Source organism: Peromyscus eremicus, chromosome 2 (assembly GCF_949786415.1).
Source record: "Peromyscus eremicus chromosome 2, PerEre_H2_v1, whole genome shotgun sequence".
NCBI lineage: Eukaryota > Metazoa > Chordata > Mammalia > Rodentia > Cricetidae > Peromyscus > Peromyscus eremicus.
Genome location: NC_081417.1, coordinates 146,702,168 through 146,728,828, shown reverse-complemented (window position 1 = coordinate 146,728,828; position 26,661 = coordinate 146,702,168). Strand labels below are relative to the sequence as shown.

Below are 26,661 nucleotides of genomic sequence, written 5' to 3'. Positions count from 1 at the left end.
TGGACGCCTCGCTTTTAGTTAAACTACATTAGGGAGCTGGCCAGGAAGCAAGTGAAGATGGGCAGCCTCCAGCCCCATGTCCTAGGAGCTGAGGGATAGAGTGGGGTGGGTCTCCAGGAGGTTTCCCTGCATTACCCCACTCTGTCTGTCCTACCTGCCTGGCTCTGTGGCACAGGCCATTTGCACATGCCACCTGCTTGTGGTTTCTCCGCTAGAGCCCTCACCATACGCTTGTATCCCCACTTGGGCCCCAAATCTTCCTTTCGCTGGTTCTCGCCAGGGCACCCGCCTGGAGCTGGCCTTCGAGTGTGTGGCCTAGTGGGTGTGGGGTTGTCAGCCGGGTTGGGCAGGAGGAAGCTCAGGCCTGCTTGCTCTGATCTCCCTTCAGGATTCCCATTGCACAGTCAGGGCCAAGCCTTTGAAAAGAGAGTCCAGTTCTGTGGACTGTTCCGGCTCAGAGGCTGCAGCACTGTGGCTCATGGCCTCAGCCTCAGTCCCTGGACCCTCGTCCTTGGGACACACGAGGGAGTCCAGCAGGCCCCAGGGACTCGGTTCCTGGTTGGAGGGGGAACATGAGAGGGAGTGGGTGTGCAAAGGGAGGGAGACAGGGTGGCCCTCGATCTGGACAGAGGACAGGAGGGATAGCGCCCCCTTCAGGTACCGTGGTGTCTCTGGCGCATTGCTGTGCAGTGCGTGAAGGTCAGGCCCTCTGTCTGTGCAAAATTCCAGAGGTAGGGGGAGTGACTTTGGTCTTTGTATCTCCTCCTGAGCCAAGGAGGTGACTCCCTGCAGAGAAAAGTCCCCTGGGAGACAGCTTCCAGCAAGGATGTCTTCCTGAAGCTGACCCTTTGGTATGGGGTGTTTGGGACTGGAGAGGAGCTCAGGAGTGGAGTCTTTGCCAGTGTCTTCCCCACACACAGCGTAGGACTCAGGCCAGCTGTCCAGAATGCCTTGCGCGGTATGGGTGGAAGGATGGGTCTTCATCACCTGCTGTGGCGAGTAGACTAGAGTTTTGGCATCAGAGGCTACCTGAGGTGCATAGGAAGGGGGCTGGACCTCAGGGACAGCCTTTGGGGCATAGGATGGTGGGGACAATGTCTGCTGAGGTGGTGCTTTGGTGGGCCGGAGGGTGGAGACATCTGACTGCCCTATGTAGGTGACCTCAGGCAGGCTGTGCCGCTGTGCAGCTCCAGGTGGCTCCCTGGGCCCAGAGACCACCACCTGGGAGTACTGGATGGGCTGAGCCAGACTGCTGGGGCCACTGAGGTCCAAGACAGGGATCAGAACATGTTCCTGGATGAAGCGTAGCGGCTGGAAGGACAGGACACGCTGGACATTCTGTGGGAAGACAAGAATCCACCTTTTAGGGCATGCTCTGTCTTCTTTCTTTCTTTCTTTCTTTCTTTCTTTCTTTCTTTCTTTCTTTCCTTCCTTCCTTCCTTCCTTCTCTCTCTCTTTCTCTCTCTCTCTCTCTCTCTCTCTCTCTCTCTCTCTCTCTCTCATGATCTTGTACATGATGTGTGTGCTCATGGGTGCTTAAGTGTGTATGCATGCACATGTGTGTGGAAGCCAGAGACTGACACCCAGTATCTTTGGCCATTCTTCATCTTCTATATCAAGGCAGGCCTTGTATAATATTAGAGGGACCAGCCTTAATACCGCACATCCCAGGGGCTCAGGAGAGAGAACTACAAAGGGCGAGGACTATTTTCGGGATGATAGACTCTCAGCACACCAAGCTCTTAGTCCATTCACTTTAATTCCTCTGGAACAACATCCTGTTTACACAGCTTCAGTCCTGCTCTCATGCCTAGCTCCTTTCTTGCCTGATTTCTCTCTGTGTATTTATCTACTGCTCCCTCTAAGTTCCATCTTAATTCTCTTGTCTTAATTCTGCCTCATCTAGGTCCTTTTCACCTCGTTCTTACCCAGCTAGTACTTCCCCATCTGACTCTTCCTCATCTTCCATCTCGTCCACAAGTTCTCTCTGGTCAAAATCCTCCTGTCCCTCTCGGTTCTCCGTCTCTCTGTTCTCTCTGTTCTCTACGTACCTCCTCAGACCCCCCAAGTCTTACAGGAGTCCAGTTATAAACCCAAGCAATAGCAGTCCCCTGGTCGAGCAAGGTCACCAGGCTTGAATTCTACAGGGTCAAAAAGGTAGGTAAGAGTTTCCTCAGGCAGTGATTGTCGAGTTGCTAGGTCAATGGGAGAAAATAAAACTGTCTTTTTTCCTGTGGCTCCTATCTGTCCAAGCTGTCTGCCGTTTTTTTTTTCTGCAGAGTGGGGAAAGATATGCTCGGTCGCTAGGCAACCTGTGTATAGCTAGATGCCTCTGGTGATAGTTAAAGGGAGATCTGGAACTAGAGCTAAGATTTGGGAAAGGAGGTAGTTAAGCTTAATTGGCACATCTGCCAGGCCTTCTCAAACAGGTAGTCTGGATGCTTAAGTCTGTTCTTAGTACAGAGGTATCTCTGATAAGGTACTTTGCTCCGTCTGGGGATAGTCCAGGCTGGATGCTGCCAATGATGATAATTACAGGGAGACTTGAACTGGGGTTCAGGCTGTACATAGCTGTCAGCACAGGTTATCTAAATATTTCTTTAGTAGAGGGGAAATGGTGCCCAATAAATGATGGAAAAACACACAAGAAACTCACAGCAGGAAACGGCTGATAATCAAAAGCCAAATATCACCAAGGCTCCTTGAGCCTCAGCGTGACCTCTGGAAGGCCCTAGGCTTCTTCCAGGTATAGCTTTGTCGTAATCAGCTGAAATCCTACTTTGTATATTTTTGCAGCTTGTAGCAGGCAGGGTATTGATAATGAGCTCAGAGCTCACCAGTTTGGTTGGTCTAACTAGCCACCTTGATCTGAGAATCCCGTGTCTCTGCCTCTAGGGCACTGGGTTTATGGGTGGGCGGCCACACCTTCCCAGCATTTATGTGAGTACAGGGATCCTAACAGGTCCTCATGTTTACATGGCAAGTATTTACCCACTAAGCCAGCTCCATGTTCTGTTTTGTGATATAGATAGGCAAGGCCCTCTATGCGGGTTGTCAAGGCACTGAGGTTCATTCAAGATGTACACAATCCATCCCTGCCCACAGAGTTCCCTCCAAATGCACCCAACTTCTGAGGCAGCTCAAGCTAGAGAGGCCGATGCAGAACGATCTTGAGTTAGAGGTCAGCCTGGGCTACATTGTGAGACGGTGTTTTGAAAGACCAAACCAAACAAGTAAATGGATGTTGTGGCATCTAAGGTCCAGGTTACATCTCTGGTAGAGTAACTTAGGTGATTGACAGCCCAGGAAGTAGATGACCCAGATTTTGGGCTTCCTCAAGGTTGTGGTTTGCATGGCTATGAGGGACTGAGGTGGAAACGGATGTGGATGTGGGGAGGGCCAGAAGAGGTTGAGAGACACTGGATAGCCAGGACTGTGACACTATGTGAAATGCCCTCTGAGACCCGCAGATGGAGAGAGTTGGCTCCAGAGCCACACTGCTCAGCCTGAGGCTCTGATGGTGACCTTGCTGCTGGAGCCGAGGCCAGGCCCATAGCCAGATGGGGCCGCTGATGAGATGTGTTGACTCCCTAGGGACTTGGTGCTAAAACTAGATGTCGGTATTTGAAATTAGAGATTTCACGTTACGATCTGAAGCCTGGATTCTCATGGGGGGGAAAAAAGTGGCAGTGGGTGGCCTCGCTGGGCAGACCTGGGCTGCCCATTTTGGGGCTTTTTGTTTAGTTTTGTTGCTGTTGTTTTGAGACAGGGTCTCTCTGTGCAGCCTGGCTGTTCTGGAACTTGCTATGTGGACAAGGCTGGCTGTAAACTCACAGAGATCCTCTTGCCTCTGTCTCTTGAGTGCTGGGGTTAAGGATGTGGGCCATCATGATTGGCTGGTTTTGTTTCTTTGAAGTGGGGTTTTATGTACCCTAGGCTAGTTTTGAACTTGATATGTATCCAAGGATGACCTTGAGTCCCTCCTGCCTTCCCCTTCCTTGAGTGCTAGGATCACAGTACTGGGAGTCTTGTGCATGATGGGGAAGCCCTCTGCCAACTGAGCTGTGTCCCCAGCCCTTGCTACACTTTGTGACAGGCTCTTACTCTAGCTAAGGATGAGCTTGAAACCCCGATCCTCCTGCCTCCAACTTCTGAGTGCTGGGATAGCTACCACTCTGTCTGTGTTTTTGATTTATTTCTTCGTTGTCGTTTTTTCATTTTTTTTCTTTGTCGGAGGTGGGGGTAGGTTTGTAAGATAAAGTCTCACTGTGCATCTCAGGCTGGCCTGGACCTTGAGCTTTTTCTGTATCAGGGCCCCTTGTCCTGGGATTACCCGACTGTAGCCATACACTGAGCTTTGACTTTCTAGTCAAATAGTGAGGGGTTCTGCAGCCCCATAGAGCCCCACTGCTCAGCCCTTGGTGTTCCCCAGGACCTGTGTTCCCACTTGGCCCCGATGCCTTCAAGGGCACCCCTGTTCAATCCCACTGCCCTGATCATACGCCTTCTTCACACCCTGGAACCTGCCAGACCATCTTTATAAACCCAATCTGCTTTGTGGCAGAACTTCGCACTGTTCAAGGGCTCCCCTGTCCTCTGGGACTTGGAGGGTCTCCCCAAGATACCCCCCTCTAGCCCCAGGTGGGTGACTCACCAGGGAGTTAGGAGGTGCAGGTGGCTTGGTGATGTATTTGTAGCCTAGATAGCAGAGCAAGCCGACCAAGAAACCCATGGAGAACAGCACAGCACCTGAGAAGGAGTAGGCCCACGTCCGGTCTGCAGAAGAGGACAAGAGAAGGCTGTGTGAGGCTTGGAGGCCTCCGGGCCCCTGTCCTTAGCAAAATCGATGTGACCCTATCTGTCAGGATGAGTTCTTCACCACCTTCAAGGGCAAAATGCATTGCTAGGGATGTAGCTCGGTGGGGAACGGGCTTGCCTAGCATTCACAAAGCCCTGGACTCAATAAATCACTGTGTAAGCAGGGTGCAGGCCTGAAATCTCAGCGTCTGGGAGGCAGAGACTGGATCAGATGCTCAAGGCAATCCTTAGGTACAGGGTTGTGGGAGCCCGTTCTCGGGTTCCTCGTGGCTTTACCCAGCAGGTCCGCATAGACGATGATTAGGACCACGGGCCTGAGTGCAGGTGTCTGGGATGGTCTGCACTTGGCTGTGCTGGGGGAGGAGGTCTTTTGCTCCACCCCTTGGCGTCTCTATAAAAACCCTGGGGCAGAGACAGTCGGGGCCCGTTGGAATAGGTTCCAGGCCCTCTCGAGGCTAGCCTTTATTTTCTATCTGTTTATCTCTGCGATATTCTCCGCAATAAATCCTTCTATCTAATATTTCCTGCTGCTCGCACTCAAGAAAACTCTGGGGAACTGTGGGGGTGGTTGGGTAAATGCCCCACACAGGGTGAGTTAAGGCTATTCTGGGCTACATGAGACCCTGCCTTAAAAACAAAAGTGGGATCTAAGGAAGGCCTCTTTTCAGGTCTCTTTCCTCAGTGTGGCTCCAACTCACATAGCCAGGGGTCCCAGATGGCCACTGATGTCCCAGCCCACGCGGCCAGTTCATTCAGACCCCACATCTAGACACTTTCTAGTCACTCTCTGGGCCAAGCATCTGTATGCTAGCCAATATCTTCCTTCAGCAGGAGGTGAGCCTGGTCAGGACGCAAGCTCTGTCATAGGCACCGGGACTTCCAAGTGTCTGCAATTCAGAGTTTGGTCTAGAAGGTTCTAGAACATTGGTTCTCAACCTGGAGGGGGGGTGGGCCACAAACAGGGGTTGCCTAAGACTTCAGAAAAGACCAATATTTACATTACGATTCATAAGTAGCAAAATTATAGTTATGAAGTAGCAACGGAACTAATCTTATGGTTGGGGGGGGGTCACCACAGCACGAGGAACTGTAGTAAAGTGTCGCAGCATTAGGAAGGTTGGAACCACTGGTGCAGAGGGTCCAGACGGCTCCGTCACTGTTGCTAGGGCCTTTCTCACCTCTCATGTATCAGAGGAAGGGCTCCCGGCAGGAGAGCAGTGAGCAGGCTGGGTCCCCCTCCCCACCCCCGCTGGGGTCCGAGGGCCATCTTGCCTCCCTGACAGCGGTCAGAGGGTAGACTGAGGTAGACCTGTCCCCTGTCTCTGGCATTGGCGGAGGACCCTGGGGTGTCACCAAGCCTCTGAAAAGTGACAGAGTCGGAGTGCTGAGACTTCTGTCTCTGTGCTGCCCCGTTGTCTCGGGATAGGCGTGGGGGTTCTTGGTGTGATCTCTCCTGTTGTCAGTCAGAGCGGCGCTTGTGAAAGGCTGGAGAGGTAGAGGCTGGTGGAAGCTCCGGTGACCGGCTGTTTACGTGACCTGGGGTCCTGGCCCCCTCGTTGTCTCCTTCTCTCCACGACCCCCTGTGACCCCAGCTGGCTTCGGTGAGGGAGTCCATTACCAGACGTGGTAGAGATCTCAGAGTCCTAACCTCCAGCCTCCTCTAGTCCAGGGCCTTGGGGGAATCTGGGCCAGCCCGAAGTAATGGGCTGGCCCCTGTCACTGTCACTTCTACAGTGAGAAGAAAGACATGGACGTCTCTACAACATGCCCTGTGTTAGTGGAAAGCCACTGCTCTTTGTACCAGGGACATGGACATCGCTGGCCTGATAGATTTCCACAGGTCATTTCACCCAGGTGGAGGCAGGGAGAGAAAATAATGACAACCTGAGGATGAGGTACAGGGACATTAGAGGTCTGTTTTGCTCTTGAGCTGAGCATCCTTCCTGCCATGCAATCCTCTCTGGTCCAGCATCTTTGGTAATAGTTACCTGTAGTTATTGAGCTTTACCTGCATGCCCAGGCTCTCCCAGCAAATCACCAGAACACACAGAAGGATGGGGATGTTCTCTTCTTGGCAACAAGAATAAGGCCCAGAGAGGTTCAGTGACTTGCCCAAAATCACACAGCTCCTTGGTGGATGAGTATGACTCCAGAGCATATCCTCACAGACAATGTACAATTATGCCTCAGTTTCCTCATTTGTGAAATATATGAGGTGAGATAACTTTGACACCCCTTTCCCCTACCAAGATGCTGGGATGCTATTCTGTAACTTCCAGGCATTCTGAGGAAATAAAGAGGGGATTCTGGGATCTGGGGAGAGGGCAAACCTAGACTAAGGTCAAGGGCAGGATGTTCACTCTGGCAGGGTAAGCCAGAAGGGGCTAGCTGTGAGGAGATGGTTAGAGTCAGGCAAAGCTAACTGGGTTCCCTGACCAGCTGTGTAGCCTTGGGGAAGTTACTTAACCTCTCTGAGCCAGAGTTCCTCCTGTGTAAAATGAGGATTATGCTACCACCATTTGGGGTGGGGGAGTGTTTTAAAAATTAAGAAATATATGCAATCATAAAGATGATAGAAGAATGCATAAAGCATCTGGCATGTTAGCCATGGAGTCGTTTGTAATAGCAGGAAGCTTGTAACATACTTCGTTCTTTAAGGAGAAAGCATCTTAGGTCCACGGGCAAGAAATACCCGAGAAAAGCAAGCTTCAGTTGAAAGCAGCAATGGTCTCAGGTGAAAGTATGCCTGTCATCTCAGAGGCTAGCCTGGGCTACAGAGGGAGACCCTGTTTTAAAACATAACAAAAAAGCCAAACCCAAACAAAACCTAGTGTGGTATTGCAAGCCAGCTCACATGGGGTCAAGCCCCTAGGAGGGTGGATAAGGAGTGGCCCGTCTGCTGTCCAGAAGCAGGGTGGGGTGGGGTGCCTGGGGACAGGTGACACATATCCCATGAGGTTGGGGTGAAGGTCAAAGATCACATTATACACGCCCCGGCTTGGCACCCGCAAAGTGGTTTCTGTTCCGAGCCTCCTGCTTGCCAGGTTCTATTCTGGTGCCTGGGTCCCTCACGAAGGAAGGGCATGCCCTATCATGTCGGCCAGGGCTGGCTGCCCTCCAGCTGCGTCTCCTGCCGGATAATGCTCTGGGATTCAGGCAGAGAAGCTAGTCTCTTGCAGGTTCTGATGGGCTGAGTTTCCAGACAAAGCTGAGGACAGGGACCATTTTTCAGGCAGTGCCATGCACTGCTGTCCAGTTCTCAAACTGAGTTCTGAGGGAGACTACAGTTGGCAGAAGTCACGTGAACACGACAGTTCGGGTGGACCCCCACGCTCACAGACATCCCCATCGACTGACGTCACTGTCCTGCTCTAGCTGGACATCACGACTAGCATCACGACTTTCTAACTTGCTTGGGAACATGAGCCTACCCAAAGAGCAGGTGCTCCGAAGCTTTTCATAGTTTACTTCCCATAGTTGGGGACGGAACCCCAAACCTTGCCTGCACTCTGCTACTGAGCCATAGCCCGAGTCCCCAAAACGTGCTAGAGGAAGGGGCCACGCCACGATCTCCCCAAGCAGATGACTCAAAACTATCCATACAGCAACAATAACAGTGCTTAGAATGGTCACTGGAATTGAGCCTCATTCCATCATTCTTGTGTGACCTTGGGTAAACTATGTAACCACTCTGAACCTGAGTTTCCTCTTCTGTAGAATGAGGGTGATTGAAGTACCCCCCCCCGCCCCCCAAGACTGTGCGGGGGTCATGGTTCATAGTGACTAGTCCGTGGTCCGCTTAGCAGAAATTCGAGCTATCGTTATCACCATTGTGGTTCGTTGGCTTTAAAGGTATTGAGGATCATTTTATCCTCTCTGTCCCACCCCTGCACACCTCCTCCCCTAGTATATGCTCCTTGAGTTGATAATGCATATGTTTGCTTTGCCAGAGTTTACACAAAGCTGGCCAGAGGAAAGAAATTCAGGCGTTGGCTGAGGGCGGTGATTAAACATTCACTAAGTGAACCCATTAGACAACTCAGCTATGGATAAACAAAGATCAATCTTAATACGACACCACCAGTCTCCAAGGGTTCTCAGAGGCCTGCCAAGCATCCCCTTGGTTACAGGGAGGAAGGAATGAGGTTAAGCTGGGCACCCAGGAATCCTCCCCCCTCAGTTGACCTCAGTTGAACTCACCAGGCAGCGTCCTCACTTGGCACACATAGGGGGCGCTCTCCTTGGACCACATTGGAGCCAAAATTGTGATGTACCCGAGGAACTGTGTGTCGGGGGTCAGACCCAGGAACTCATATTCTCTCTGTTTGCCTTCAAGGTGCTGAAATGGACAGAGGACCCAGTGTGACTCACACACATACACACACACACACACACACACACACACACACACACCCCATACACATGTACAAAACACCCCTCTTCATTCCTCTTCCTCGCACTGACTAAGACGACCCCCTCAGCCAGCCTGACTGGGCAGCTCAGCTGGTGGCCTTTCACTCTGCTCCATCTTCTTTTATCATTTCTCAGAGAACCTGGTCTGTCATATTGCGGCGCCTACAGATACCAGCTGCTGTGGTGACAGCATGATTGCCAGCACCATCCCTGCCTCCCCTCTGCCCCCTCCATCATCAACCCCACCCCCACTCTCTGTTCCTCCCCCCTTCTGCCCCTCCTGCCCTGCTCTCCCCAGCCTGGGCTCTGCTGTGGCCCCTGGCTGGACACTCACCTCTGGCGTGGTCCCTGTTCACTGTCACATTCATCTTGGTGCCACTGTGATCTTTCTAAAAGCTTCTCCAGAGCTTCAGCTGCTCGGCCCGTATCCACAAGGCAACAACATCCTAGTCAAACCCCATCTACAGCGCCCCCCCAAAGCTCTGGGCATGCAGGGCCCTGGGCCTCTGATAAACCCCTGACTTGAGTAAGCTGGGGTTCATTTCTGTCTGCTGTCCTGCTGCTGTAACCACTTGTGGTTCTCTCGCCCCAGGTTTCTCTAGCTCCCCTACCTTGGATTCCCCCAACTTGCCTGCCTGGTGCCGCCCTTGGGGGGCTCCTGTCACTCTGTGGCTAGGTCACCTGTGTCAGCCCCTCTGTGCCACGCAGGATGAACTCTTCACCCATCTTTATCTCTGTCTGGTCACTTAATGATCTTGTCTGGACCTGTGGCCTCTACGGTCACTGATGCATGACTCTGAAGGGTTTCTGATGGACCAAACAAACCCCTTCTGGGTGGCACCAGGCAGGCACCCCCACACTACAGGTTCCCAGACCCCACCCTTAACACTGCTTCCTGTTCTCAAATTCTCTTTATAACTTCTAACTTTCCTCATCTTGGAGACCCAAACTTAACTCGTCCTCTGTGGTTAACGGCTTCCCTTAAAGGACTCTTTTTTTTTTTTTTTTTTGGACTCTTTCGGCCATGCTTTCTCTCTCCTGGACACATGAGCCAAGGTTTAAGGTCCTGTGATGGTTGATAGGGGAGGGGCCTGGGCTGGTGGGGACGGGGATGTCTGCATGAAGTGGATGGAATATGTGGCTTTATTTTATGAATTACTCTTTTGTGGAGCTCATACAGCAAATATCCTGTGGTACAAGTCCAGGGCCATCATCACGGCACCGCAAACCCTTCCCAAGCTGTCCCTGCCTCTGTCTTGGTTTAGCATGTCACCCTCTGGCTCCCCACCTCGCGCTCTTCTGTTCATATGTCTGACCACTTTTCACTCTGATTCTAGGGATTTAACAACTATTATGGACATGTCTATGACACTCTGACAGCTTGCCATGAGCTGTCCAACATGGACTCAGGTTTTGACTGCTTGGTTTCCAGATGGGTGCAATATTTTGAGAGGTTCTGGAAACTTCAGGAGGCAGGACCTGGGTGGAGGAAGTAGGTCAAGGGTTAAGGGGTGGGTCCTTGGAGATATTATGTCCCTGACCCTGCTTTCATATTTATTTATTTATTTATTTATTTAAAATTAGGGGTGTGTGTGTGTGTGTGTGTGTGTGTGCAGTGCCTTTGGAAGCCAGGATCCCCTGGAACTGGAGTTACCAGCAGTTGTGAGTCACCTGACTGGGAATTGAACTTGGGACCTCTGCAAGAGCAGGCCACACTCTTAACCACTGAGCCATCTCTCCAGCCCTCCTCCCCTCCCCTCCTGTCCCTTCCTCCCCTCAATTTGCTTTCTATTTTCTGTGTATGAAAAGCTTTCTCTGCCATATATTCCTCCACCATGAATTTGGCCCGAGTGCACGGTACCAGCAACCACAGACTGAGCCCTCTGGAACCGTGAGCCCAAGCGCCAACTCTTCCCTTTAAGTTGTCCTGCTGGGTACTTTGGTCATGGCGATGAAAAGCAATTAATAAAATGATCAAAATGGAAAAAAAAAAAAAGAAAAAGAGCTGCCTAAAGGCGCTGGGGGGTGAGCCACAGAGGGAGTGAGGGAGGGTTAACAGCAACCGAACCTTTAATGCCTTTTATCCTGAAGGCAGATTCCAACCTGTACTCTACGGGGTGGCTGAAGCCTAGAGGCTGTGTCACTTTGCCGGGAAAACCAGAGGACAGTTTGGGGTGATCCCAGTGACTGGAAAGTGGGGGAAAATCTGAGACAGGAACACTCTGTGGAGGAGGCCCAGGTTCTCTGTGGGAACTCAGCCTTACCCCTGGATGCCTTCACATACACACTGCATGCGTGAGGCAGCCTCCAAGCCTAAATGAAATGAAGACTGAGTGGAGACGTCAGAGAGTGGAGTTTAGCCAAGTTAATGCAAAAACACCCCAGGAAGTCGAGCACGGTGGCAGTCGGGAGGCAGAGATAGGACAGCTGCCAGTTTGAGGCCAACCTTAGCTACACGATCAGTCCCAGGCTAGCCTGGGCTACAGCAGGAGACTTTGTTACATCAAACAAACAAACAAACAACAACCCCCCAAAGAACAAAAACTAATCTACACCCCTTGGAGGTGTTAACACAATCCAGAGTCACTTCAATGCGGCATTCATAATATTCAGGATATGTTACACAACACACTAGGAAAGAAAAACTGTGACCCCAGCGTGACCAGAGTGTTGGCTTAACACACAACACTTTTGAATCAGCTGTCAAACTGTGTTCAAGGAAGTAAAAGACAATATGTTCACAATGAATAAATGAGGGTAGGTGAGATGGCTCAGCAGATAAAGGTGCTTGCCGCTAAGCTTGGGGATCTGAGTTCAATCCCCGGGATCCACCTGGAGGAAGTGCCGTGGCACCTGTGCCCCTTTACACACACACAAAATGCAGCGAGTAAAGAAATCTCAAAGCCGGGCGGTGGTGGCGCACGCCTTTAATCCCAGCACTCGGGAGGCAGAGGCAGGCGGATCTCTGTGAGTTCGAGGCCAGCCTGGGCTACAGAGTGAGTTCCAGGACAGGCACCAAAACTACACAGAGAAACCCTGTCTCGAAAAAAGAAAGAAAGAAAGAAATTTCAGTAGTGTCTGGTAAATAGAAATATTGGAAACCAGAACTGAACAATATCTTATTTCAAAAAAAGTGCAGAGTGGCCTTCACAATGGTTTGGGAAGGAGAGAAGACAGAAACCTGAAGACAAATGGACAGGATGAATCGCAGTAAGTAGGAGGGACGGTGGTGCCCCTCTGTGGTGTGCTGAAAACCTCGGGACTCTACCTTAAAAGGGTGACTTTAGGTCTGGGCATGTGGCCAGGTGCTCACCTAGCACCTGCAAGGCTCTGAGTTCTAGTCCACACGTTACAAAAATGGTGAGAAAAGAATGTGTTTTTATGGCATGTGAGTCGCCTGTCAGTGAAAAAGGCCTGCGGGGTGCCTCAGTGGGTAAAGACGCTTGCTGCCAGCGCTGACGGCCTGAGTTCAAACCTGAGTAGTGGAAGGAGAGAATCAGCTCCTGTCCTCTGACCTCCACACATGTGCCGTGGCATGTGCATGCCCCTACATGTGCACACATGCACAAAATAAACCTTGAAAGGGAAGCTGTCAGGATATTGTCTGCAAAGATGTATTTTAAATATAAAGACACAGGCTAAAGATAAATGGTTATAGAAAGACACCAGGGCTGGGGCTGGAGAGATGGCTCAGCGGTTAAGAGCACTGCCTGTTCTTCCAGAGGTCCTGAGTTCAATTCCCAGCAACCACATGGTGGCTCACTACCATCCGTAATGAAATCTGGTGCCCTCTTCTGGCCTGCAGGTGTATATGCAGACAGAACACTGTATACATAATAAATAAAAATAAATCTTTAAAAAAAAAAAAAAAAAAAAAAGAAAGACACCAGGGCTGGATAGATAGAAACCCCTACTCAAAGCAACTAAATAACCAAACGTCTATTGGAATAAATCATGTTAGTCGAGATGATGAAACAGAGAAAATAGGAAATTCAGGAAAAAACATAAAGAAAATTTTTTGGCAAACTTCTATTAATGAACAAAGACCAAAACTAACAATAAAGATAAATGGTGTTTTGTTGTCTGGTCTGGTAGACACAGGTGCTGACATTACCATAATTGCACCAGAATTTTGGCATCCAACTTGGCCTCTTCAGGAGGTAAACGTTCAACTGTTAGGAATTGGGACATTATCTCGAGTGAAACAAAGTGCAAGATGGCTTGAATGTATAGGTCCAGAAGGACAGAAAGGAAAATTAAAACCATATATGGCTAACATAGCTATGAACTGTGGGGTCGAGACTTGTTACAACAATGGAATACTCAGATTAATATCCCTCCAATCTCAGAAACAAATCATAAATTAGTACATGTTTCTGAGAGAAATATTAAAAGATATTATTCTAATGAGTGCTCACCAGCCATCCATGTCATACAAGAACAGGGCACAACAACTGATAATTTTCCAAAAACACCAACAGCTCTACCTTTAAAATGGTCAACAGACAAGCCTGTATGGGTTCAGCAATGGCCTTTAACAACTGAGAAACTCCAGCTACATAGGACCCACGTCAGAGCCCATCTTTCCAGCTTCTCTTTTGGGGCCTGAAGAGATGGCTCAGTGGTTAAGAGCACCCACTAATTTTGCAGGATCCAGGTTCAGTTCTCAACACCTATATAATTGCTTACAACCATCCATAACTCCAGTTCCAGGGGATCTGATGCCTTCTTCTGACCTCTAGGGGCACCAAGCATGCATGTGATACACATTAAATAAATCTTTAAATATATATGTATGTATATGCCATACACACTATAAGGAGACTGGAGTGGCAATATCCATGTCAGATAAAGTGGACTTCAGCAGGAGACAAAAAGGGGGTGTCATCGTGACTAGAGGCCAACTTATCAGGGAGATGTGAGAATCATGCATGCATGTGTTTAATAATAGTTTCAAAATGCATGACAGAAAAATGGGCAGAACTAAGGGGAGATAAATAAACTCAGATGCCTAGCTGAAGAGTCCAGTACTCTTATTAGCTAAAAGAACAATACAGACACTCCACCCCACCCCCATCAGAAAAGATACAGATGGGAGAGCTCCACTGGGCTTCACTATCTAGTTGGTGTTTGCAGGGCACACTGCCCTACACCTCCAAACACACTTACTCTCTTCAGAAGCCAAGCAGATGGCAGGCCATAAAACAAACCTTCATGAGTTTAAAAAAAAAAAAAAAAAGACTAATTCAGATAGAGCAAGCTCACGGACCACAGGCCAAATTAAATTAGAAATCAGGAATCATAAAATCTCTAGTCCAACCCAAATATTTATCAGAAGGAGCTGCTTTGATGACGGGCTAATCTCTAGCTGTTGCCATGACGACTGCAGGAATCCTCCACCACCTGCACCCCTGGCCTCCACAGCGCAGTCCCAACAGGCTCCTCAAGCTTGTCTCCCACAGTCCTTCCACACCCGAGGTTCTCCAGCTTCAAGGCGAGGGAGGAGTGCCCTGTGGGATGGTCACTACAATCCGGGTCTCAGCCAGGCCGCTGCAAACATCTGAGCAGACTGGGGGTGGGGTGGGGGGAGCTGATGGTCCGTCTCATCAGCTTGATTGAATTAAGAGCCACTTAGGGGACAGAGAGGCTGCCCCTGGGTGTGTCTGTGAGAGTGTGTTCAGGATGGAATTGCTGGGGTTCTGACCTGATGAATGGATCAATCCCTTAATGGGTTTGTAATCTGATGGCTTCACTAGGAAGCAGTGAGAGGTGGGAAGTGGTCTTCTGGGGAAGGAGGCCACTGCATGTGTGTCCTTGAAGCCCGTCCAGTCATGCCCTGGCCTCTTCCTGTGTCCTCTCTCTGTGTTTCCTGCTTCTGTGACCTGCAGCACTCAGCTCTGCCACACCCCTCCTGACACCTCTGAGACTCCTATTGTCCCTTGAGTTACTTCTGACAGGGCCCACAGGAGCTGCGCTTTGACCAAGCTCCCTGGGAGGTTCTGACGCCACTGGTCCAAGGCACGGGCATGCCATGCCGGAAGACGGCCTCCTGTGGCTTCACGCTCCAGCCAGAACAGCCAGCTTTGGGCTTTCCAAAAACGTTGTGCATGGTCCTGCTTCTCTTTCTGATCATGGTGCCGCCACAGATGGAGGCCCTCCAGGGTAACTGCAGGCTTTACTCGAATCTGTGACCCTGTCCAGTGAGTGGCTTAAGCTCTCTGAGTCTGTGTCTTCTCATCTCAAAGATGGGGATGCTAGCTCCCATTCACGGAGCTGTGATGAAGATAAGTGACATGCTAGCATGCCTCAGAAAGTGGCATGGACACCCCAGAGTTTTCCGCAGTCTCTTAGGTCCTGCCGAGCTGTGCCTGTTCCAATTCTTGATTTAACCCCTCCCCCACCCACTAGGTCATTCACTCTTTGAGGGATTTTTCCCCCAGAACTGCAGAGAAGGAAATAAAGGTTCACCCAATTGAGTCATGGATTAATGGTACACAGGGGAGTGTACACAGTCAGATCATTTGCATACTGTCTGCCACTTGTGGCCTTTTGACCTCTTGTTAGGACCCATCTTAAGTCACTCCCGACACACAGTTTCTCCAAACACTTCCGGGCTCACTCCAGGATTGTAATTTCCTTTCTCTCTCTCTTTTTTAGACACAGACTCACACAGGTCAAACCTGCGGCCTCAGAATGGTCCCAAACTCCTGATTCTCCTGCCTCTACCTCTGAGCTGTGATTATAAGCATACACCAGCACACTTTGTTTCTGTGGCTTGGGGAACCAAATCCAGAGCTTTGCACATACTAGGCAAGGACTTTACTAATACAGGTATGGTGCTGACCCATGGCTCCAACATTTTCTAAAGAGACTGACTGGGAGGTGGTGGCCCACACCTTTAATCCCAGCACTCGGGAGGCAGAGGCAGGTGGATCTCTGTGAGTTTGAAGCCAGCCTGGACTACGTAGTGAGTTCCAGGACAGCCAGGGCAACACAGAGAAACCCTGTCTTGAAACATAAATAAAATAAATTTTAAAAAAAAGAGAGAAAGAGAAAGAGAGAAAGAGAAGGACTGGAGATATTAATAGAACTGTATTGTTCTCTGGGATATATTAATAGAACTGTATTGTTCTCTGGGATATTGGAGGATGTTAGGCAAAAAAACAATAAAGCTTTCTGAAGGAGGCCCAGTGACACAAGCCTGTAATACTAGCGCTGATGCAGAAGGATTGCTATGAGTTTGTAGTGAGTTCAAGACTATCTTGGATTACAGAGTGATACTCTGCCTCAAACAAACAAACAAACAAACAGACAAACAAACAAAACACCAATCAATGTACCAACCAAGCAAAGGAATCTGGTCCAATAGATATGAACAGTTTGCATGGTACAAAATTAAATATGACAAGTTTGTATGGTATAAAATTAAATATGAACAGTTTGCATGGTACAAAACTGAAGCCTTGGCTCTGGAGGACCTCCCTTGAGCATGCTACCAAATACGTGAGCCTACAGAGGTCGGTCATGACTCATGACCCCACTAGGATTCTAGGAACCCCACAAGGACATTTTTGGGGAAGTGCTGTTTTATATAATGCGTCACTTTTGCCGAAAGCAGACCGATATTCTTGGGAGGGAAGAGGGTTCGGGAAGGTCTGGGATATGACCTATATTTACCATTAGGTAGGTGTGGTTGACATGGAGTTCTAAGCGGTAGAACAGGTCCTGGAAAATCTCCTCCAGAGTTAGCTGGTGGCCATCTTCCGAGAGGATGGGTGTGAATGTGGGGTGGATTAGCATCTGGACGGACCGCACTTTGGGGATACAGGTCACAGCCGGTGGTTTGATGGTAGCTAGAAAGCGGGAGAGAGAAAAGCTCAGAACGATTTGTGGAGCAGCGATGAACTCAACATGTGTAAAGAGGCCTTTGAGTGGCCGTCGTTCAAGAATGAGGCTGCCTGGGGGTGACAGAGGGTGGACGGGAGGTACCCAGGAAGGAAGGGGACTAGCCCTGCATCTGATGCCTTTAGTTCCACCTCCATGCATCCTAGCCCTGGCATCCCCAATATGTGCCTGGAACACCCTTCCCCTTAGTCTGCTGCAATGACAATTTTGGGGGTATCGATGGCTGTTGAGTCCAGACAGAGTCTAAGTAATACCCGGTCCAATGCTATCGCTTCTACTCCCAAGACTCTGCTCTCTCAGGATGGAATTTTCCAAATGACCTTCTCTGTTTTACAATACCTTTAAAAAAAAGTGTGTGTGTGTGTGTGTGTGTGTGTGTGTGTGTGTGTGTGTACACGTGGAGGTGATATTGGGTTTATTCTATGTGTATGGGTGTTGTACCTACATGTCTGTCTATGTACTACATGTGTACCTGGTGTCCAAGGAGACTGAAGAGAGTGTCAGATCCCCTGGAACTGAGTTCAGACGGTTGTGAACTACCATGTGGGTGCTGGGAATCAAACCCGGGTCCTCTGCGAGAGCAGCCAGTGCTCTTGATTGCTGAGCTAGTTTGTCAGTCAGACTGTTGGGTGTCTTGTGCTAGACCTCTCACTGAACTGGAAGTCATCATTTCAGTTAGGCTGCTTGGCCACTGAGCTCCCAGGCCCCACCTGTCAGCACCGCAGTGATGGGGTTACAGGCTGGTACACCCATGCCTGATGATTTTTTTTTAAATTATATATACAGTATTCTGCTTGCACGTACACCTGCAAGCCAGAAGAGGGCACCAGATCTCATTATAGATGGTTGTGAGCCACCATGTGGTTGCTGGGAATTGAAATCAGGACCTCTGGAAGAGCAGCCAGTGAGTGCTCTTAACCTCTGAGCCATCTCTCCAGCCCAATTTTTATTTTTACTTTTTTTACATGGGTGCTGGGGATTCAAACCAAGTCCTCACAGCTATATATCAAGAGTGGACTGAGCCGTGTCTCCAGCCCCTGCGTAGCTTTTTTAAATAATATGACGATTGCTCTGGTGCTTTGATCCATGATAATGTCAGCACACCAAAATCTGTCATCCAATTTCAGGAGTTCATGCGTCCCACTTGCCCCGAATCTGATTTGCACAAGTCTAACAAGGATTTGTTGTTCTCCAAGGTCTAGACCATCATAGCCAAAGAATTTACTCCAGTGAAACTGAGAAGCAGAGCTAGAGCTGGCAAGATGGCTCAGTGCGTAAGGGTGCTTGCCACCAAGTCTGATGATTTTGAGTTCAATCCCTGGAAACCACATGATGGAATGAAAGAACAAACTCCTGAAAGGTGTCCTCTGACCTCAACACACACAGACACACATACACACATACAGACATATCCTGACACACACACATACACACACACAGACACATACATACACACACACAGACACATCCTAACACACACACACACACACACACACAGACACACAGACACACACAGACACATACACACACAGACACATCCTGACATACACACATACACACAGACACACACAGACACATACATACACAGACACATCACACACATACAGACACACACACACATATACACACATACAGACACACATCCTGACACACACACAGACGCACAAAGACACATACACACACACAGACACATCCTAACACACACACAGACACACACACAGACACACACAGACCCATACATACACACACAGAGACACACAGACACACACACAGACACACACAGACACATACATACACAGACACATCACACACATACAGACACACATCCTGACACACACACTGACACAGACAGACACGAACACACAGACACACAAAACTAAATAATAAATGTAAAAAAGAAATCTTAAAAAAAGAAGGAAAATGGAGATAAATATCTTCAGAAAGGAAAAGGAGTTAGGATTCCACTAGAATGGGTTGTTTCATAGCTATGGGAAATCAGGTTGAGGAAAATGTTTCCTAGAATGGGCAAAGTTCATGACACTGTTATATAGAAAAAAAGGAGGTTCCAAAACAAGAATGTGACACTAGATCAGGAGGCTGAGGTGGAATCCCCCCATCAGATTGGCCCGTGAACCTGTCTGTGGGGCATTTTCTTGATTGCAACTGATGTAGGAGGGTCCAGCCCACTGTGGGTGGTGCCATCCCTAGGTAAGCAGGTCTGGGCTATGTAAGAAAATTAGCTGCATGTGAGCCTGTGAGCACGTCAGAAGGCAGCTTTCCTCCATGGTTTCTGCAGTGAGCCTGCCTTGTGTCCCTCAATGATGAACTGTGATCTGGAAATGTAAGCCTTAGAGAAGCCCGTGTCTCCCTCGGTCAGTGTTTATGACAGCAACAGAAAGCAAACCAAGACATTGCTATTTTGAGGCTAGCCTGGGCTATGAAGTGAGGTCCAAGCTAGGTAGGGCTACAGACTAAGAGCCTGTCTCAAAACACAGGGAATTGTGACTTTGTAAGTCAGTCGACATCACCACATGCTTAGCGTGTATAGGGTTTGGCACCTGGCATTCATTCATTCTTTCATTCATTCATCCATTCTGTGGTCACATCTGGAGTCTCTTCTATGTACCAGGCACTCTGCTAATGGCATGGAACACAGTGGGTCCCATAGGCTGTCCTGAAGCTCGTGTCTTTGTGGGGGAGGTTGAGAATAAGCAAATGTGGTCTTTGCCAGTTGTGACCTGAGCCGTGAGGACGACATGAACAGTGCACAGGGGCTCAGTGTCTGTGGGGATTGCTTTTGGGTTGCCTCACCAATGCACAAATCTGTCATTCTTAGTCCATTGTGTAGAGTGGCCCAGTACTGTGCTCAGCCTAACACGGTCTCTGTGTACCATTAACAGATAACGCCTAATACTATGTAAGTGCTATATAAACAGTTGTGTATCACCCAGACAGCAAAGGGAAGAAGAACGTGGACAGACTCTCAGTGCAGATGCAATATTTTCCCCAATATTTTTCATTTGCATTTGGTTGAATCCGAGGGCCACTGGGATGAAGAATAAATAAAGATAAAGAATAAAGATCTCAGCTGGCTTTGACAGGTGGTCAGGGCTAGAGGCAGGGATTCTCTTCGGAGTCTATGGTGAACTAAGCTCCCAGACCTGAGGAGCAGTGTAGGCTCTGAGGCAGGAACCAGCAGAGAATGAGACCTGCTGAATACAGAGTTCTACCTGTGACTGGGCTAGGCAGGACTGGCAGGGCCAAGGGAGGAACCGGATCTTATCTAAGACTCAGCAGCAAAGGAAGAGCTGGAGGGCTTTACATCCTGAGAGGACAGACAAGGGATACCAAGAGAGTAGGGAAAGGAATTCAAAGCCCCAGCTGTGGTGGTGGGACCTCCTCTGACCTAAGAAGTTCTGAATAGAGGTAGAGAAAAGGAGCAACCCCTTGGGATGTGCCCTGGCCTGGAAATACCTTCTCTGAAAGCCATATATATCCCTGAGTGCAGAGATCTGCTGGGTCCCCATCCACTCCAGAAGGTCTGAGAACTCTCCCTTCGCTACCCTCCCCCCAGATGTGTGGGCAGCCTCTCCCCTCCCCCAGATGTGTGGGCAGCCTCTCCCCTCCCCCCAGATGTGTGGGCAGCCTCTCCCCTCCCCCCAGATGTGTGGGCAGCCTCTCCCCTCCCCCTAGATGTGTGGCCAGCCTCTCCCCTCCACCCAGATGTGTGGCCAGCCTCTCCCCTCCACCCAGATGTGTGGCCAGCCTCTCCCCTCCACCCAGATGTGTGGCCAGCCTCTCCCCTCCACCCAGATGTGTAGGCCAGCCTCTTCCCTCCCCCAGATGTGTGGCCAGCCTCTTCCTTCCCCCCAGATGTGTGGCCAGCCTCTTCCTTCCCCCCAGATGTGTAGGCCAGCCTCTTCCCTTCCCCCAGATGTGTGGCCAGCCTCTCCCCTTCCTGAAGTGAGCAGGCACCCCCTGCTCACTGTGTTGCAGTGAGTTGAAACGTTCACTTCTCTTGGAGAATTCTTGAACTCCTGATCTGAAAACCGTGACATTGGCATAGTAAAATTCGGTGAAGTTGCCTGTCTCCATAGTCAGGTTGCAGGACTTCTGCTTGGTCCACTGACAGCTTGCCTTTGCCAGCCACTCTGTCTCTCCGTACCTGTAGGTGAAGGCAGGCAGGGAATGAAGAGCCACACCGGGCCTGTGGTTTATTAATGGTGATAAGGACATCTGGTATTTACTCAGCATCAAAGCCGTCTGTGCGGGCGCTGAGGTCAGCTCTCACAATGGTCCTTATAGGTGTGTTTGTGTTGTTCTCAAGGGAGGAAGCTGCACTTAGAGGAGAAAGCTGTGACCAAGGGTTTGAAGTGGGCATCTGATGACCAGACGGAACCCTGCCAGCTTGAGTTATTCCGTGCTCCTTACCACCTAGCCTTTCACAAGCCCCCGTGAGCCTTGATTTACAGGTGAGGAGACAGAGGCTCAGAGATGGAGAGTGACTTGCCACATGTTGAAGTGGCAGGACCAAGAAGGGACCTGGGCTTTGTGGAGGTGCTGGAGCTAGACACAGGTAGGAGGCATGGGTGCAGCTTCCGTGGACCCAGACGCGCCCATGACAATCAGTTGTTAGTACTTTATCACACAGAGGGCATGCACTCTAGTGATGCCATCTTACTCCACCTGAGATCCGTGATAAGCACACTGTCATTACCCACCCTTGACAGATGGGGAAACTGAGGCTTCCCTGACTGTCCAAGGCTACATGGTTGGAGCTGGCTCTCACACTCAGTCTGACTCCACTGCCTGTACTATTAACTCTATTGTGTCTTCCCTTTGTGAGGGATATAGAAAGGAGCAGAGCTTTGTCTGTGTGGGGACATTTGGAATTGGGGATGTCCTGGAGGTGCTGCAGAGCAGGGTCAGGAGAGGGTAGGGTAGGATGAGATACCTGCCTCTTATACAACACGCTGTAGACCATGTCTGGGGTGCTAGCTGGTCCACTGTCCCACATCAAGATGTTTTCAAAGTTGCTGGACTGGAATTTCACGTATCGAAGGAGACCAGGTGCGTCCTCTGCAGTGTGAGCTGCGGGAGGAGAAAGCAGGGTGAACCAGTGGGTTGGCACACTGAGGATCCCCCCTCAAGGAGGGGGTACCTCATTCTTCAGTGCTACTCCCTGCTCTCACCCTGCCTAGTGAGCCATGGTTTACACCCCAAGACATCCACCATTAAAGTGTTCAGGTCAGTGTCTTCTGAGATCATCCCCACCCTGCGCAGCTGTCACTACCTACCTAATTCTAGAACATTTTCTATCATCTATCATCTATCTATCATCTATCTATCTGTCTATCTATCTATCTATCTATCTATCTATCTATCTATCTATCTATCATCTACCTATCATCTATCTATCTATCTATATCTATCTATCTATCTATCTATCTATCTATCTATCTATCTATCATCTACCTATCATCTATCTATCTATCTATCTATCTATCTATCTATCTATCTATCTATCTATCTATCATCTACCTATCATCTATCTATCTATCTATCTATCTATCTATCTATCTATCTATCATCTACCTATCTATCATCTATCTATCTATCTATCTATCTATCATCTACCTACCTATCATCTATCTACCTATCTACCTATCTATCTATCTATCTATCTATCCATCAATCATCTATCATCTATCTATCTATCTATCATATCATATCATCTACCTATCTATCATCTATCTACCTATCATCTATCTATCTATCTATCTATCTATCTACCTATCTATCTATCCATCAATCATCTATCATCTATCTATCTATCTATCTATAATCTATCTATCATCTATCCATCATCTATCTATCATCTATCTATCTATCATCTATCAATCATCTATCTATCTATCTATCTATCTATCTATCTATCTATCTATCTATCATCTACCTATCTATCATCTATCTATCTATCTATCTATCCATCAATCATCTATCATCTATCTATCTATCTATCTATCTATCTATCTATCTATCTATCTATCATATCATCTACCTATCTATCATCTATCTACCTACCTATCATTTATCTATCTATCTATCTATCTACCTATCTATCTATCCATCAATCATCTATCTATCTATCTATCTATCTATCTATCTATCTATCTATCTATAATCTATCTATCATCTATCCATCATCTATCTATCATCTATCAATCATCTATCTATCTATCTATCTATCTATCTATCTATCTATCTATCTACCTATTCATTTATCTTCTGCATTGCTGAGGATGCAACCCAGGGTCTGAGATGTTGATAGGTGAGCACTCTGCTGCTGAGCCTTGACCTTTATTCTTAACTTTTGAGGGAATTACCAAGGGGTTTCCTAAAGCATTAAATTCTACCCCCGCTCCCAGCAGTAATCAAGTTGTCAGACTTCTTTACACCCTGTGAATACTTACTGTCTCATTCACTTTTCAACACTGAGGTTGGCATCCTTAATCTTATTTTAGAGTGCGCCAGGTAAAAGCCCCAAGACAGCACATGTCTGAAGTCAATCCTTTCACACAGTGGTGAAGAACATATTGCGAATTCTTCCCATGTCAGTCCCCACCTACTAGCCATGCTGGATGGCAAAGGAGCTTTCTACACTGAGACAGGGTCACCATGGGGAAATTGTTTAAGCAATTTGATCTCATTTCCTTCAGTTTAGAATGGGGACAATTTGACTTACTTAGCAACAGACGATACCAGCAGCAGCAGCAGCAGCCGCTTGGGCGGGATGTGCCACTGCTCGCCCCCGGCCCCAGCCTCTCCACTCACTGAACGCCCACCCTGTGAGATGATGACTACTGCCGTTCCCATTTCATGAATGAGCTAGTCATGAGTGCTATTGACCAGCGTCACAGTTAGCATTTGACAGGGTCCCAGGGCTACACGGACTGCTCAACTGAGCAGTGGAGCGAGGTGGGTGACCAGCACTCCATAGGACTCTGCCTGTCCCGAGTGTAAGGGAGGGGCTGGAAAGCAGGAGTGTGTGGGGGGCGGGGGGGGCGGGGGGGGGGGAAGGAATGTCCTCCACCTCTGCTAAGTGGGGGTGTTAGTGACCTGAGTCCTGGGGGGGGGCACCAGTTCAAGGGGGATGGAAGGAGGGAGAAGGACAGAAGACAGGCTAGGGAATTTGCAGCAGAGGCTGGGGGTGTAGCTCGGAGACAGAGCAGGGCTTCAACACCTAGTGCCCCAAACCCCAACCCCAGACTAAAACAGAACCTGTCTGTCAGCCATTGTTTCCAGCTCAGGCCTTTTGCTCAGCTTTAGACAAGAAAAGGGCCGGACAGGCCTGGGTCCCAGGGTGACCAGGGAGGGGCTTGCTGCCTCTGATGTGCCAGACCCCACCTGTGGTGAGGAAGAAGGGGCAGATAATGGCAGCTGAGCTGCTCCAGCTCTGAACATACTTAGAACAGCCTGGTTGGCGAGGGTGGGAAAAGGGGCAGGTGCCGAGTTTTGAGGGAAGGCCTTGAGTACACATGTCTTTGATGTGTACATGCTTGCCTCCCCCACACCTGACTACAGCCACGAGCAGATGGAGGGCTTGAGGGGAGGGTAGCTATTCCTACAGTCCAAGTCTACATGGCTTTCTCAAGAGGGATCTGTGCGCTGCAGGGGTGAGGGTGGGCAGACGATCGGAACAGCCCATTCCTATTCCTGCAGGTGCCCCGGTTACACCTCCCCAAATCTGGGTCAGGCTGGGGCACAGCTGTGGCAATCTTTGTTTTCCAGGCTTTCCCAGTGGGACCTTGGGGACAGGGTTCGAGTGTTCCCACTGCCTCGACCCAGTGTGGTGGCTGTGCTGCTGGGCCTGAGATGTGACTATCATTCTGCTCCGATCCTGGGCTGGGCAGATTCGAGGCCAGTTCTAGAGTTCTCTATTGGGGCGGGTCTTCAGCTGGGGACAAGAGACCAGCAGAAGTAATACAGACTTCAGTAGAGGCTTCTGGGTGGACATGGGGGGTGAGCCCCACACAGGAGAGAGTAGATTTGAGAGAAGGCTGGGGTCTGTCTGTCCCCTCCAGGTGGCTTAGACTCTGCTGCAGGGCAGGCTGCTACTGGGGACAGTCCCCGGGGAGGATGTCTGGGCTGGGAGAGGTGGGAGCATCCCTGATTGAAGCAGGGTGGGGAGGACCCGAGTGGGCTTTCTGACGTGGCAGAGCCCCTCCTAACTTAGGGGGTCAGCGAGGCTTCTCTCTCTCCTCTTTCCCTCTTGAAATCCATCTGCTTTCCCCTTCCCGCCTGCGTCATCCCTACACTTCCTGGTTGAAAGTCTACATTGTGAAACCCGGGAAAGGAGGAGATGTATGGTGAGGAGTCTGGCTGTCCAGCCACTTTATAAAAGACAGGTTTCACATTTGTGTGGAAAAACAATGTATCAGCTGGTGTGGGAGCTAAGGGGAAAAAAACCAAAGGCATTGCCAACATGCACAGTGACCTGGAGCCAGCCTGAGAGCTGGGGTGGGAGCCTGTGTCTGAGGCTCATGTCAGAGACCTGTCACCTCAGGGCTCCTTTCTGCGCCCGCACCCCTCTTAAAGTATCAGGAGAGTCACAGCTCCTCACCACAACTTGTGGGACATAAGAGAACACGCTTTGAGGAATTGCAGAGGTGGTGGCGGGGATCGCTGCTTCTAATCTCCACAGCCTGTCACAGGCGGGATTGTGAGGAAGTCGTGCTGATGCTAAGGGCCCATCTGTACTGTTTGGAGAGCGGAGCCAGAGCAGGATTGTTTCTTTAGGGACAGAATTCTGCAGTAAACAAGGAGGAGGTCTATGGGACGGCTGGACCACTTCCTTCCATCACGCCTGAGCTCCGACTTCTGAGAATCATTTCAGGAGATCAGACCATGCCCACAGCTCACGTGAGGTTCTCACAGGTATGAACCCCAAAATTCACTTTACTGGACTTCACAGTAGTAGTCTCATTTCTATGGGCACCCTGGCATGTTAGTGCAACCCATCTGGCCACTCTTGAAGGAAAGGGCTTTTACTGATCCAGCCAGAGTGGCCCGAGGAGACGAGGGCAGAGGCAATGGATGGCCTAACTCCAGCTTTGTCTGGCCTGTCACCCTCTTCTTAGTCAGAAGCTGAACATGAAGTGGGTACCCACCCCCAGGCTAAGACTCTACCTACTGAAGGGTGGGGACTCAGCACCCCCAGTTCAGACAGCTGGCCAATGCCTGCATACTGGAAGGTCAATTGAGTCCTTTCAAGAAGCTAGGGTCTAGGGGTACTCTAGCGTCCCCTCCAGCTACCTGGAGAAGGCCATCTCTGTCTCCAGAAAAAAACCCGGCACCCAGTCCAGTGCCAGCAAGGAAGAAAACGAAACTGGTAGTTAGGAGGCTCTTGGGGCACGAGGAGGCAAATGTGCTCCTTGGCTGTTGGGGCAGGGGGATTTGAGGACAGGTTAGGAAGCACTCACCGGTTAGGGTTCCCACAGCTAAGATGGTCAGTAGTATCTTCAT

The 26,661-nt window shown here is 49.6% G+C and overlaps 1 protein-coding gene across 1 annotated transcript; it reads right to left on the bottom strand.

Annotated features, from left to right (window-relative positions):
• Positions 1 to 384: 384 nt before the first annotated feature.
• Positions 385 to 26,661, bottom strand: Il22ra1 (interleukin 22 receptor subunit alpha 1). Its single transcript, XM_059256191.1, has 7 exons — positions 26,619 to 26,661; positions 22,095 to 22,227; positions 21,123 to 21,301; positions 16,909 to 17,084; positions 9,019 to 9,157; positions 4,655 to 4,776; positions 385 to 1,338 (listed from the first exon to the last, which is right to left on the bottom strand). The coding sequence occupies exons 1-7, from the start codon at positions 26,659 to 26,661 to the stop codon at positions 385 to 387; spliced, it is 1,746 nt and encodes a 581-aa protein (XP_059112174.1).

What these genes read in the sequence shown, in the direction of transcription:
- Il22ra1 (XM_059256191.1), bottom strand. Translation starts at nt 26,661, where the DNA reads ATGAAGATACTACTGACCATCTTAGCTGTGGGAACCCTAACCG. An exon ending in AGCTGTGGGAACCCTAACCG is followed by an intron (nt 22,228 to 26,618) that starts GTGAGTGCTTCC and finishes CTCCTCCCGCAG; the next exon opens with CTCACACTGCAGAGGACGCA. An exon ending in TACAGCGTGTTGTATAAGAG is followed by an intron (nt 21,302 to 22,094) that starts GCAGGTATCTCA and finishes CTTCACCTACAG; the next exon opens with GTACGGAGAGACAGAGTGGC.